This window comes from Lithobates pipiens, unplaced genomic scaffold, assembly GCF_037356315.1.
Source record: "Lithobates pipiens isolate NorthernLeopardFrog02 unplaced genomic scaffold, aLitPip1_a1.2 Scaffold_19, whole genome shotgun sequence".
Lineage (NCBI taxonomy): Eukaryota > Metazoa > Chordata > Amphibia > Anura > Ranidae > Lithobates > Lithobates pipiens.
The window spans coordinates 123,268,956-123,284,195 of record NW_027507764.1 but is presented as its reverse complement, the minus strand read 5'-3'; the positions used below and the strand labels follow the sequence as shown (position 1 = coordinate 123,284,195).

The 15,240-nt window shown below is 46.3% G+C and overlaps 1 protein-coding gene across 1 annotated transcript in view; it reads left to right on the top strand.

Annotated features, from left to right (window-relative positions):
- The first annotated feature begins 11,648 nt into the window (after positions 1-11,648).
- LOC143996260 (cryptochrome DASH) overlaps positions 11,649-15,240 on the top strand; it is a 63,584-nt gene continuing 59,992 nt past the window's right edge. Inside the window, exon 1 of the mRNA XM_077491226.1 lies at positions 11,649-11,783. Within this exon, the coding sequence (XP_077347352.1) occupies positions 11,718-11,783 (66 nt within the window). The 5' untranslated portion in view covers positions 11,649-11,717. The remainder of the gene's footprint in view (positions 11,784-15,240) is intronic.

Sequence of the window (15,240 nt, the reverse complement as noted above, 5' to 3'; positions counted from 1 at the left end):
ATAATTGTTATTAATATTATTTTTACAAAGTAACCAATATTGTGCATTTACATAGTGAGTAATGAAATAGAAGTTTACAATATAATAATAATTGTTGTTATTATTATTATTTTCACAAAGTAGCCAGTATTGTGCATTTACATATTGGGTAATAAAGTAAGGGTTTACGAAATACTATTAATAATTATTATTATTTTTATTATTCACAAAGTAACTAAAAACTGTGGGCAATGAAAGGGTTCACAAAAAATATATATTATTACAATTTTCACAAAATAACCAACACTGTGCATTTACATAGTGAGTACTGAAATAGGAGTTTACAAAATAACAATAATAATTGTTATTATTATTATTATTTTTACAAAATAACCGATATATTCCATTTATATAGTGGGTAATGAAATAGAAGTTTACAAAATAATAATAATAATTGTTGTTATTATTATTATTTTCAAAAAGTAGCCGGTATTGTGCGTTTACATATTAGGTAATAAAGTAAGGGTTTACAAAATACTAATAATAATTATTATTACTTTGATTATTCACAAACAACCAAAAACTGTGGGCAATGAAAGGGTTCACAAAAAAAAAAATATTATTACAATTTTCACAAAATAACCAACACTGTGCATTTACATAGTAAGTACCGAAATATGAGTTTACAAAATAACAATAATAATTGTTATTATTGTTATTATTTTTACAAAGTAACCAATATTGTCCATTTACATAGTGGGGAAAGAAATAGAAGTTTAAAAAATAATAATAATAATAATAATAATAATTGTTGTTATTATTATTTTCACAAAGTAGCCTGTATCGTACATTTACATATTGGGTAATGAAGTAAAGGTTTACAAAATACTAATAATAATTATTATTATTATTATGATTATTTTACAAAGTAACCAAAAACTGTGCAATTACATAGTGGGGTAATGAAAGGATTTTCTGGAAAGGGTTCACAAAAATAATAATTATAATAATAATTATTATTATTTTCTCAAAATAACCAACACTGTGAATATACATAATGGGTAATGAAGTAAGGGTTTACACAATAATAATACTGTAGTAATAATATTAATTTGTATTATTGTTATTTACAAAATAACCAACACTGTGCAATTACATAGTGGGTAATGGGATAAGGGTTTAAGATTCCTGCACTGCAAAGTTTCTTACAGAGTTTGGGTATTGTCAATAATTTAGCATTTGTATAAGTATGTGTTTTTTGTGTTTTTTTGTTTTGGCTAGAGTAAGGAGGGTTATCATCCTTGCCAGTTTTTTTTTTTTTGGGGATCGACAACGACAAGCATTCTTTTTTTATCTGTGTAATTTTGACAATTCAGGAGCGCATGAAGGCCATGGAGGAGAGGCAAGGTCAGGGCAGGCTATGAAGGGGGTGCAGGAGATGATCAGTGCCACAGTCAGGGCAGTGCAGTCCTGTGCCAGTGTCCCAGTGTGCCAACCTGTGCTTGAGCCCCTCCCTCTGCCCGGCCCTTACCCCCACCTATGCAGGGCTCCACTGTGGTGGTTCCGGAGGTGCCAGTCCAGTGCTGATCCTCAGCCATGGTGCTGGCACTGCCTGCTGATTGGCTTCTCCGCTGCTATCTCCCTCACTGTCTGAAACCAGCACCCCGATAGAGAGCACTAACACCAGCACCGTGATAGAGAGCACTGACACCAGCACCGTGATAGAGAGCGCTGACACCAGCACCGAGATAGAGAGCGCTGACACCAGCACCGAGATAGAGAGCACTGACACCAGCACCGAGATAGAGAGCACTGACACCAGCACCGAGATAGAGAGAGAGAGAGAGCACTGACACCAGCACCGTGATAGAGAGCACTGACACCACACCAGCACCATGATAGAGAGAGCACTGACACCAGACCAGCACAGAGATAGAGAGCACTGACACCAGCACTGATACCAGCAACTCGCTGCGGGACCCAAAAATATGACACCGCTCAACCTCTTCAAACAGGAGGGTACGGGCATATAGTACGGTGTGCTTTTTTTGTACAAGGAAGTGAGCCAAAGGTAGAAAAAAGGTCTGTGTGCTAGATTAAATAAATCGTTTATAGAGTTATGCATATACATGGTCTACTGGTCACATGTGTTGAATTCCTCCGAGATCCATGCCTCATTCATTTTTATAAATGTGAGGTAGTCAACACTGTCGTGAGCTAGGCGAGTGCGCTTATTGGTCACGAGCCCCCCTGCTGCGCTGAACGTCCTTTTGGACAGGACACTGGACGAGGGGCAAGCCAACAGTTCCATTGCAAATTGGGCAAGCTCTGGCCAGAGGTCAATCCTGCCCACCCAGTAGTCCAGGGGTTCATCGCTTCTCAGAGCGTCCACATCGGTTAACCCAATGTAGTCGGACATCTGAGGTCTAGGTGTTCCCTGATGCTGGATCCGGATGACACCTGTCGATGGGTCGGCTGAAAGAATGACCTCATATCAGAAGTCACCAACACATCTTCAAACCGCCCTCTTCTTGCAGGCGCTGTTGGATTGGTACCCGCAACTCTTTCTCTGGGAGTGGGAATTCCTCCTGTGCCAGCGCACGCAAAAGCAGAATGCAGCATTTCTCAAAGCAAGGCCTGTAAGCACTCCATTCTGACAGCCCTCTGTGATGGTGGTAACATTTCCGCCATTTTGTGTTTGTATCGGGGGTCTAAGTACGTTGCCATCCAGTACTGGTCCTTGACCTTTATGCTTTTTATAAGGGGGTCCCTGTTAAAACACTGGAGCATAAAGGCCCCCATTTGCATTAAACTGGAAGCGGTGTGGTGGCCTGGCTCCTGCTCATCATCCAGGATAATGTCGTCCTCCTCGTTCTCCTCTCCCCATCCATGGACAATAACAGGGATCCCAGAAAGGTTTAAAGCATGCTCTTCTTGCTCCTTCTCATCCGCCCCGGGACCATCCTCCTCTGACTCCTCTTCAGACTCCTGTTGTTGACTTGTCTCAGATAGAGTAGCCCCCCCCGGGAATTCATCCAGCATTGCAACTTCCTCATCTTCCCGCTCCTGCTCCTCCACGGCTTGATCAATGACACGATGCAATGCACGCTCCAAAAAGAAGGCATAAGGTACGATGTCACTGATGGTGCCATGGCTGTGACTGACCAGTTTGGTGATCTCATCAAATGGCCGCAGAAGTCTGCATGCATTGCGCATGAGCAGCCACTGGCGTGGTGAAAAAAAAACCAAGCTCCCCAGAACCTGTTCTGCCACAGAGTTCGTTCAGGTAGTCGTTAACTGAACATTTCTGCTGGAGCAGCCTATCAAGCATATAGAAGGTTGAGTTCCATCACATCGGGCAATCGCAAAGAAGACATCTGACCGGCAGATTGTGTCGCCGCTGAATGTCAGCAAGGTGAGCCATGGCCCTTTAAGATCTTCTGAAATGGGCCGAGATTTTCCTTGCCTGCCGCAAGATGTCCTGGACCCCAGGGTATTTGACAACGAATCGCTGCACGACCAAGTTTAAGACGTGTGCCATACATGGCACGTGTGTAATTTTGCCATGTTTCAATGCCCTAAGCAGATTGGCTCCGTTGTCACACACCACTTTACCAACTGTCAAATTGAGCGGTGTTAGCCAGTGATCTGCCTGTGAACGCAAGGCTGAAAGGAGTGCAGGGCCAGTGTGGCTCTTGGCTTCCAGGCACAACAGACTCAGCACAGCATGGCAATGTCTCACCTGGCATGTCGAATAGGTTCTGGGGATCTTGGGCGGTGCAGCGGAAGAGACGCTAGCAGCGGAAAAGGAGGAGTCAGCCGAGGAGGAGAGGGAGGAGGATGGAGTAGGAGGAGGAGAAGAAGAGCCAGGCCTGCATGCAAACGGTGGCGGTAAAACCAAATCTACATGGGTGCCACGGGTTACATGCTTGACCGCCTTCAGAAGGTTCACCCAGTGGGCAGTAAAAGTTATATACCTTCCCTGCCCGTGTTTGCTAGACCACGTGCCTGTGGTCAGAATGTATCTTGGCACCAACACTGTATGCCAGAGATACATTCACTTGCCGCTGAACATGACCGCCATATAGCTCTGGGATGCCCTTCTGTGAGAAATACTTCCTTCCTGGGACCTTCCATTGTGGTGTTCCAATGGCCACAAATTTTCGAAAGGCCTCCGAGTCCACCAGTTTATATGGCAGTAGTTGGCGGGCTATCAGTTCTGACAAGCCAGCCGTCAACCATTGGGCAAGAGGGTTATCCGGCGTCATCATTTTTTTATGCTCAAACATTTGCCTGCCTTTTTCCAGAAAAACATGAGGACGGCATGATGGAAGGTGGAGTGGAGGACAATTGTGAGGAGAGAGGAGAAGGAGAAGTAGAAGACGAGGCTGGATGGTGAGATCCTGGAGTGTGGCTTTGTGGGTTCCGTTGCTCCCACTGGGCTCGGTGATGGCAGCTCATGTGCCTTCTTAGCCCTTGTACACACGGTCGAACATTCTGACAACCAAATTCGTTGGATTTTGTCTGACGGATTTTGTCCGACTGATTTTGTCAGAAAATCCGATTGTACTTAACGTGATGACGTTATTTCGTTAGGACGGGACTACGTTCAGGCTAGTAGCCAATAGCTTTGGTCTAAGAATTTGATCTGAGCATGCGTGGCACTTTGTCTGATTGGAATTCTCTACACATGATCGGACAAAGTCTGATCGGATCATGTTGTCGGAAAATTTTATAGCCCAGCTGGAAAACTTGGTCCGTCGGATACTCCGAAGGAAACAGTCCGATGAAGCCCACACACTGTCGGATTATCCGACAACACGGTCCTATCGGACATTGTCCATCGGAATGTCCGACCGTGTGTACCAGGGCTTAAGGCGGTCATCCCTAGGTGAGTGTTGGGCTTACCGTGACTTATGCGTTGACTGCAAAGATTGCAGATGGTGACACTATTGTCAGCAGCGTACACGTTAAAAAAGCCCACACTGCGGAACCATGTGCCGGCGTCCTGGGAGCGCCAGATGTGACCGTACATGGTTGATGCCTCGCTACTGATACATTAGCAGTCTGCTTTGTCCCTCCTGTGCAATCTAAGTTCCGCCTGCTTCTCCTCCCTATCTGCTGGTCCATATCTCCCTCTAAACTCCCCTCCTCTTCCTCTCTTGTGGGCACCCATGTGACATCACTAGACACGTCATCATCAACGTCACCTTCCCCACCGCTATAATTAGAGATCTCGGAGTAGGCAGCAACACATCCTCCTTGGGCTGATCTGGGTACTGTCGTCAGACTGCTGAGTGGCAGTTGTTGCTACCTCCTCTTCCTGATCCAATGCCAAGAGTGGCTGCGCATCAGCAATGTCTTGTGATGGATCGGAAAATAATTCCTGTGACTCAAGCAGAAGGTATGTGGTGGTGGTGTTGGTGGTAGTGTCTTTGGGGGTGCACACAGCAGAGAGTGAAGAAGAGGGTGCAGATCGAGAGGATGAGGAGGGTGCAGAAGAGTAAGGCTGAGTGAGCCACTCAACCAAGTCTGGTGCGTCCTTTAATGTAATCAAATGCACCTTCTGCAATTTCCCACTTTGGCTCAAGCCTGTTGCTCCTGCCCTACCCCTACCACCCCTGTGGAAGGGCCTGACTCTTCCTCTGCCTGTCATTTTTTAAATGACCCTGTGACAAAAGTCTCTAGAGAAGTGCAGTATATGTGGAAGAAGGTATATAACACCCCGCTTCAATCGGTCGTTTTGGGGGGCCACTGGTCTATCACACCAGTTATAATACTTTTTTTTAAATTGTGTTTGTCACTCTTTGTAGTATCGCTGCTGAACCGCTCAGCAGTCACAATGCTGCACAGTAGAAATGCACTATACTATGCTTTCTATATTTACAAGTATTTTATATGTGTATTACACCCCTATATACTGCACACCAAATAGTACACCTATACCAGTCCTTAAAAGGACCTTTGTGGACCTAATAGTAGCTAGCTAATAGCTAGTGAATTGCAGACTGTCCCTGCGCCAAACACCAAACTGTCCCTACACTGAGAAACGACAGCTGCAGAATCGGTCAGCAGCACAGCAGTGCAGTGCACTATAATATGCTTTCTATATTTGAAAGAAAGTATATTATACGTGTACAACCCTATATAATGTACACCTATACCAGTCCTTAAAAGGACCTTTGTGGACCTAGTAGCTAGTGATTTGCAGACTGTCCCTGCTCCAAACACCAAACTGTCCCTCAGTCCCTACACTGATAAAAGACAGCTGCAGAATTGGTCAGCACTCAACAGCACAGCAATCAGCAGTGCACCATAATATACTTTCTATATTTGAAAGAACGTATATTATACGTGTACAACCCTATATACTGTACACCTATACCAGTCCTTAAAAGGACCTTTGTGGACCTAATAGTAATAGCTAGTGATTAAACTGACTGTTCCTGCTCCACACAGCGACCTGTCCCTACACTGACAAAAGACAGCTGCAGAATCGGTCAGCAGTGTACTCAGCAATCAGCAGCACAGCAGTCAGCAGTAGTGCACCAGAATATACTTTGTATATTTGAAAGAAAGTATATTCTAAGTGTATTACAACCCTATATACTGTATACCTATACCAGTCCTTAAAAGGACTTTTGTGGACCTAATAGTAATAGCTAGTGATTAAACTGACTGTCCCTGCTCCACAAAGCGTCCTGTCCCTACACTGACAAAAGACAGAATGTAAAATGGCCGCCAGATCAGGTCTATTTATAAGGTAGGGGGTATGTACAATTGTCCATGTGCTGAAATGTCTCAATTGGCTGTCCTGTACCCCATGATGGATGTGTCATCATGGGCCAAAGTTCTTCACAATGTAAACGCATATGTCTGCCGTGCGAACAGTGGCAGAAGTCCGCCGGTTTGGCGAATCGCAAACGAGCAAAATTTGCCGCGAAACGCAAGGCCATCCCTATTGCAGAGTTTGACAAGCAACCTGACCTATTGAGTTCAATAGGGCCGTGCTACAACAGCTTGCAATGCAGGTGATTGCAGTGGGGTAGTGCAGCATTAGGGTTAAATGAGGAGGTGATATAACACCGTACTGCCTGTCAAATGCCCTCTGAAAAGCATTGTGACTGAAAGGAGAGAGTCTTCAGATCCTGGCCTAGAGGGAAGAACAGGGGCACAGCTCCTGGGGTTTGCAGAGTGAAGCCACCAATACAGGAATAACTTGGCCGGGTACCAGAGTGGTGTGAGAGCCTCAGGACATCTCCTGGGCAATGCTCTCCCACCAGAACCAAACCTCCCCATTGTACCTATTAGATCCTTTGGCTCTCTCCTTCCAGTTCTTTCAGATCTCCACACGGACATCTGTCAGCATCTTCAGTGGTGGCCGGTCCATAGAGGGCGCCACACCCCCCCGTCCATGCGTCCGGCTCCCCCATCTACATACAGGGATGCCAAGCGATGGATTCAGTGGTGTCACTAGGGTTGGTGTCACCTGGTGCGATAAAACATGGTGTCACCCCCCTATCGTTTAAATAACTATGTGGAGTGACCCTCACCTCCATATATACCCCCTACCAGCGCAATTCCTCTTTCTCCTTCTCCCATCACCCCGCTCAGCATAAACCCCCCCCCCCCCCCAATATTCCCCCTCTCAGCAAAAATCCTCACCCCCATATGCCCCCCTTTAAGTACAATTACCCCCTCTCAGCATGATACTTCTCCTCCATTTCCCCCCTCTTAGCACGATACTTCTCCTCCATTTCCCCCCTCTCAGCACGATACTTCTCCTCCATTTCCCCCCTTTCAGCACAAATCCCCCCTCTCTGCACAAATCATCACCCTCATATACCCCCTTTCAGCACAAATCCCTCCCTCTCAGCACAAATTATACAGGTTATTATTATTATACGGGTTTTATATAGCGCCAGCAGTTAGCTCAGCACTTTACAACATGAGGGCAAATATTACAGTTACATTACAATTTGGTACAAGAGAAATCAGAGAGCCCTGCTCGTTAGAGCTTACAATCTAAAAAGGAAGGGTCAATTGATACAAAAGGTAATAGCTGTGGGGGATGAGCTGATGGAGGAAGTAAAACAGTGTTAGTTAGGATAGGCTTCTTTGAAGAGAAGGGTTTTCAGGGATCGTCTAAAGATGGATAGATTAGGGGACAGTCGGACAGATTGGGGTAGGGAGTTCCAAAGGATGGGAGAGGCTCTGGAGAAATCTTGGAGGCAAGCATGGGAGTAGGTGACAAGGAAACTAGAGAGCAGGAGGTCTTGGGATGACCAAAGAGAGCGGCTTGGTTGGTATTTTGGGGCTAGATTAGTGATGTAACTAGGGGCAGAGTTATGGATGGCTTTGTAAATTATTGTTAGTACTTTAAATTTTATTCGTTGTGTGAGTGGAAGGCAGTGGAGGGATTGGCAGCCTCATATACCCCCTTTCAGCACAAATCCCTCCCTATCAGCACAAATCATCACCCTCATATACCCCCTCTCAGCACAAATCTTTACCCTCATATACCCCCTTTCAACACAAATCCCTCCCTCTCAGCACAAATCATCACCCTCATAAAGCCCCTTTCAGCACAAATCCTCCCTTTCGGCACAAATCATCACCCTCATATACCCCCTTTCAGCACAAATGCCCCCTCTCAGCACAAATCATCACCCTCATATACCCCCTTTCAGCACAAATCCTTCCCTCTCTGCACAAATCATCACCCTCATATACCCCCTTTCAGCACAAATCCTCCCTCTCTGCACAAATCATCACCCTCATATATCCCCTTTCAGCATAAATCCCCCCCTCGCCACAAATCATCACCCTCATATACCCCATTTCAGCACAAATTCCCCCTCTCGGCACAAATCATCACCCTCATATACCCCCTTTCACACAAATCCTCCCTCTCGGCACAAATCATCACCCTCATATACCCCTTTTCAGCACAAATCCTCCCTCTCGGCACAAATCATCACCCTTATATACTCCCTCTCAGCACAAATCATCACCCTCATATACCCACTTTCAGCACAAATCCCCCCTCTTAGTACAAATCATCACCCTCATATACCCCCTTTCAGCACAAATCATCACCCTCATTTCCCCCCTTTCAACACAAATCCCCCCTCTCAGCACAAATCATCACTTCATATACCCTCTTTAGCACAAATCCCCCTTCTTAGCATCAAATGCCCCCATATCCCTCCTTCTTATAAAAATTCTCTTACCCCCCCCCCCCCCGTACAAATCATCCCCTCTTCTCCCCCTCCCTGCACAGCTGTCCCCCCTTTCAGCACAACCCCCCCCCCATAGCCCTCCTTATAGCATAAATCCCCCCAAACCCCTCCTTCTTACACAAATGATCTGAACCACCCCCCCAGATCTCCCCTCTGATCACAAATCCACACGCCCATATACCCTTCCTTCCAGTAATAAACCCCTCTTCTTTTTTTCAATCAAATAATTTTTGGGGATTTTTTTCATAATACAATAACTAAATAAAAAAACATAAAAAACATTTCCCACAACTAACCCCACCCAAACACACCTCCCAAAAAACACACATTTGCATATTTGCGCCTACCAGACTATGCTTCAGTCTTTACTCAATATCATTACTACCCCTCTTCTTACACAAATTCTCTTATTCCCCCACCTAAGCCACTCTCAGCACAAATCCTTTTATTTAACCCCCCCAACCAAATCCCCCCTACAAGTATAATCCCCCCCACCCCAATACAAAGGCACTCGCCCACATCCCCCGCTCCCCCATAGCAATGCCACTGCATGGATTCCAATGGAGGAGGTGTTTTTGTTTTTTTTGAACACGTGATTAGAGCCAGAGGGTCTAATAGTTTTCAAAAAAGGGTGGGCTTGGGGCGCAGAGCACTGCACTCCGAGCCCACCCAGTTGTGTGACAACATTGAATAAATATTCGCTATTCTCACACTAATCCTCCTCCCGGCCAATCAGGAAGCGGGTTATGAGATCCGTTTCCCAATTGGCCAAAACGCCAGGTGATCCTATTGGCTGCCTAGGACAAGGGAAGAGGATAAGAGCAGAGAGCATGGCAGGAGCAGAAGACCCGCCAACCCACCAGCGAATTGGCTCACCCGCAGTGTCGCTCCCCAGCTCAGACAGGAGATCACAGAAGTAAACATAAGCCAGTTATCGCCCCCCCAACCCTCACGCTGTCAGCATGTCTGTGAGCCCTTGTACACACGGTCGGAGATTCCATCGGAATGTGTCCGATCGGACCGTTTTGTCGGATATTCCGACTGTGTGTGGTCTGCATCGGACTGTTTCCGTCGGAGTATCCGACGGACCAACTTTTCCAACTTGCCGGTAAAATTTTCCCACAAAATGTTCAGATTGGACATACTCCGATCATGTGTAGAGAATTCCGATCAGACAAAGTGCCACGCATGCTCAGATCAAATTCCTACACCAAAGCTATTGGCTACTAGCCTGAACGTAGTCCAGTCCTAACGAAATAACGTCATCACGTCGGATTTTCCGACAACTTTGTCCGACTGTGTGTATGCAACAGTTTCGGACAAAATCCGATGGACAAAATCCGACGGATTTGGTTGTCAGAATCTCCGACCGTGTGTACAAGGGCTTAGAGAGACATTGATCCCACATAGTGCACATCAGCGCCGTTAGTCAGTGCCCTGCAGTACTGCCAATCAGTGCCTCATCATTAGTGTTACTTATCAGCGCTGCCTACCAGTACCCATCAGTGCAGCCCATCAGTGCCGCCTATCAATGGTGCCTATCAATGACCATCATTGCCACCTATCAGTGCCACCCATCAGTGCAGCCTCATCAGTGCCCATCGGTGCCACCTCTCTGTGGCGCCTATCAGTGCCGCCTCATTAGTGCCACCTATTGGTGCCACCTATCAGTACCCATTAATGCAGCCTATCTGTGCCCATCAGTGCTGCCTCGTCAGTGCACATCAGTGAAGGGGAAAAATTACTTGTTTGCAAAAATTTATAACAAAATATGAAAAAAATAAATAAATAATTTTTTGGTCTTTTTTTTGTTTGTTTAGCAAAAAATAAGAAAGCCCAGTGATGATTAAATACCCCCAAAAAGAAAGCTCTATTTGTGTGAAAAAAATGATGAAAATGTCATATGGATACAGTGTTGTATTCCTGCGCAATTAGGGTTGCTACCTGTCTGGGATTCACCTAGACAGTTCAGGTTTTGAATCATGTGTCCGGGTTTTAGTCCGCCTGAAACCCGGACACAATATTCAGACAGGAATGGGGCTCAGACCAGTGCCTGATAGGAGGGTGAGGGGGCACTATGCATGACACATTACTTTCTTTCGGAGTGCCCAAAGGTGTCCCGGATCTGTTACAATCCTATAGTTTACACTAGAAAAATTGAATATTGGAATTTGATTATTACTTTCTGTCTAGAGAGGACATCGGAGCCTGAGCGCCCTCCTGTGGACTGCGCCTGAATACCTAGGCTATCTCCTTGTAGCGCCATGCAGACTGTCTGCCATTTATCTGGACGGGTGTCAGTCCATTGAGCGCCTATACTGTTACTGTGAATAGAATCCACGTGTAAAGTTCTGAGGCCCTCCGGTGGTTGTAGGGTGAACTGCAGCTGAGCTCATGGAGGGCGGGGTCCCTGAGGTCACAGAATGGGGCGTGTCTGGTCAGTGATTGGGAATTCCTTGTTGTAGTATTCTGTAGACTGAGAGGAGAGATCGAGAGATGAGTGGTCGGGCCAGAGTGATCGTGTGTCTGCTGAGGAATGATCTCCGCTTCCATGACAACGAGGTGTGCGGCCTACAGACCTATCTATAGTATGTGTGTGGATTCCATACACCGAGCCATGCAGAGCTGGCTGCTGTATATACATGCGGGACTCTGTGTGTACAGCGTCCTTCTATAGGACTGTCTGTATACATAATGTCCTTCTATAGGACGGTCTGTATAAATAATGTCCTTCTATAGGACTGTATTCAGTGTATAGTGTTGGTTATACAATGTGCTCTCTATAGGGCTGGTTATCTAATGGGAGCAGGCAGGGATCCTATTGGAGGATGATGTGGTGAGGGGCGGGGTCGGGTGTGACACGTGTTGTGTGTTGATGTTGCTTTCATAACCTCTCCCGATCACCCACACTGTACTATATAACCCCCCCCCACACACACACTGTACTATATAACCCCCCCCCCCCCCACACACTGTACTATATAACCCCCCCACACACACACACACACACACACACACTGTACTATATAACCCACACAAACACACACTGTACTATATAATCCCCTCCCCACACTGTACTATATAACCCCCCCCCACACACACACTGTACTATATAACCCCCCCCCCCACACACTGTACTATATAACCCCCCCCCCCCCCACACACACACACACACACACACACACACTGTACTATATAACCCACACAAACACACACTGTACTATATAATCCCCTCCCCACACTGTACTATATAATCCCCTCCCCACACTGTACTATATAATCCCCTCCCCACACTGTACTATATAACCCCCCCCCCACACACTGTACTATATAACCCCCCCCCCCCCACACACACACACACTGTACTATATAACCCACACAAACACACACTGTACTATATAATCCCCTCCCCACACTGTACTATATAATCCCCTCCCCACACTGTACTATATAATCCCCTCCCCACACTGTACTATATAATCCCCTCCCCACACTGTACTATATAACCCCCCCCCCCCCCACACACACACACACACACACACTGTACTATATAACCCACACAAACACACACTGTACTATATAATCCCCTCCCCACACTGTACTATATAACCCCCCCCCCCCACACTGTACTATATAACCCACACAAACACACACTGTACTATATAATCCCCTCCCCACACTGTACTATATAATCCCCTCCCCACACTGTACTATATAATCCCCTCCCCACACTGTACTATATAACCCCCCCCCCACACACTGTACTATATAACCCCCCCCCCCCCACACACACACACACACACACACACTGTACTATATAACCCACACAAACACACACTGTACTATATAATCCCCTCCCCACACTGTACTATATAATCCCCTCCCCACACTGTACTATATAATCCCCTCCCCACACTGTACTATATAACCCCCCCCCCCCCCACACACACACACTGTACTATATAACCCACACAAACACACACTGTACTATATAATCCCCTCCCCACACTGTACTATATAATCCCCTCCCCACACTGTACTATATAATCCCCTCCCCACACTGTACTATATAATCCCCTCCCCACACTGTACTATATAACCCCACATACACACACACTGTACTATATAACCCACACACACACACACACACACACACACACTGTACTATATAATCCCCTCCCCACACTGTACTATATAACCCCCCCCCCACACACTGTACTATATAACCCCCCCCACACACTGTACTATATAACCCCCCCCCCACACACTGTACTATATACCCCCAACCCCCCCCCCCCCCCCACACACACACACTGTACTATATAACCCACACAAACGCACACTGTACTATATAACCCACACAAACGCACACTGTACTATATAACCCACACAAACGCACACTGTACTATATAACCCACACAAACACACACTGTACTATATTACACACACACACACACTGTACTATATAACCCCCACACACACACACTGTACTATATAACACCCACACACACACACTGTACTATATAACCCCCCCCACACACACACTGTACTATATAACCCCCCCACACACACACTGTACTATATAACCCCCCCACACACACACACACTGTACTATATAACCCCCCCACACACACTGTACTATATAACCCCCCCCCCCCCCCACACACACACACTGTACTATATAATCCCCTTCCCCCCACACTGTACTATATAATCCCCTCCCCCCCACACTGTACTATATAATCCCACACACACTGTACTGTATAACCCCCCCCCCACACTGTACTATATAATCCCACCTGTAATATATAATATCCCCCACACTGTACTATATAACCCCCCTGTACTATATAATCCCCCCCCACATTGCACTATATAACCCCCCCACACTGTACTATATAATCCCAGCTGTAATATATAATCTCCCCCACACTGCACTATATAATCCCCCACACTGTACTATATAACCCCCCGTACTATATAATCTCCCCCACACTGCACTATATAATCTCCCCCACACTGCACTGTATAATCCCCCCCACTGTACTGTATAATCCCCCCCGTATTATATAATCTCCCCCATACTGCACTGTATAATTCCCCCCCCACTGTACTATATAATCCCCCCGTAGTATATAATTTCCCCCACACTGCACTGTATAATTCCCCCCCCCCCCCCTGTACTATATAATCTCCCTCACACTGTACTATATAATTCCCCCCCACACTGCACTATATAATTCCCCCCACACTGCACTATATAATTCCCCTGTACTATATAAACCCCCCCACACTGTACTATATAATCCCCCCCCCCACACTGTACTATATAATCCCCCCCCCACACTGTACTATATAATCCCCCCCCACACTGTACTATATAATCCCCCGTACTATATAATCTCCCCCACACTGCACTTCATGCAGAATTTCACATTTGCTCTTTGTTCTACCTTTGTCCATGATGAAATGGCAGACGTGGTAACACATGTGGTCAGAGTAGCACCAGATGCCCATCTCCCGATGTACACAGAACGATGTCTTTTGAAACGATGAATTATGAAGGTCGGTGCTCCCTGTGACTGTGCATGCAGCCTTGTGCTGCCATCTAGTGGGGTGTTAATGAACTAGTCTTGAAACTTTTTGCTAGCGCCTCTTATGCCGCGTACACACGGTCGGAGAATCCGTCGGAATGCGTCTTATCGGGCCGTGTCGTCAGATAATCCGACTGTGTGTGGTATGCATCGGACTGATTCCTTCCGAATCTCCGTCCGACCCAATTTTCCAACATGTTGGAAATATTTCTCGACCAACTGGGCCGGTCGGACCTAATCCGATCATGTGTAGCGAATTTTGATCGGACCAAGTGCCACGCATGCTCACATCAAATTCCTACATCAAAGCTATTGGCTACTAGCCTGAATGTAGTCCCATCGTAACGAAATTACGTCACCACGTTCTTGGCAACCGCTTAATCAGACAACTTGGCCCGACCGTGTGTATGCAACAGTTTCGGACA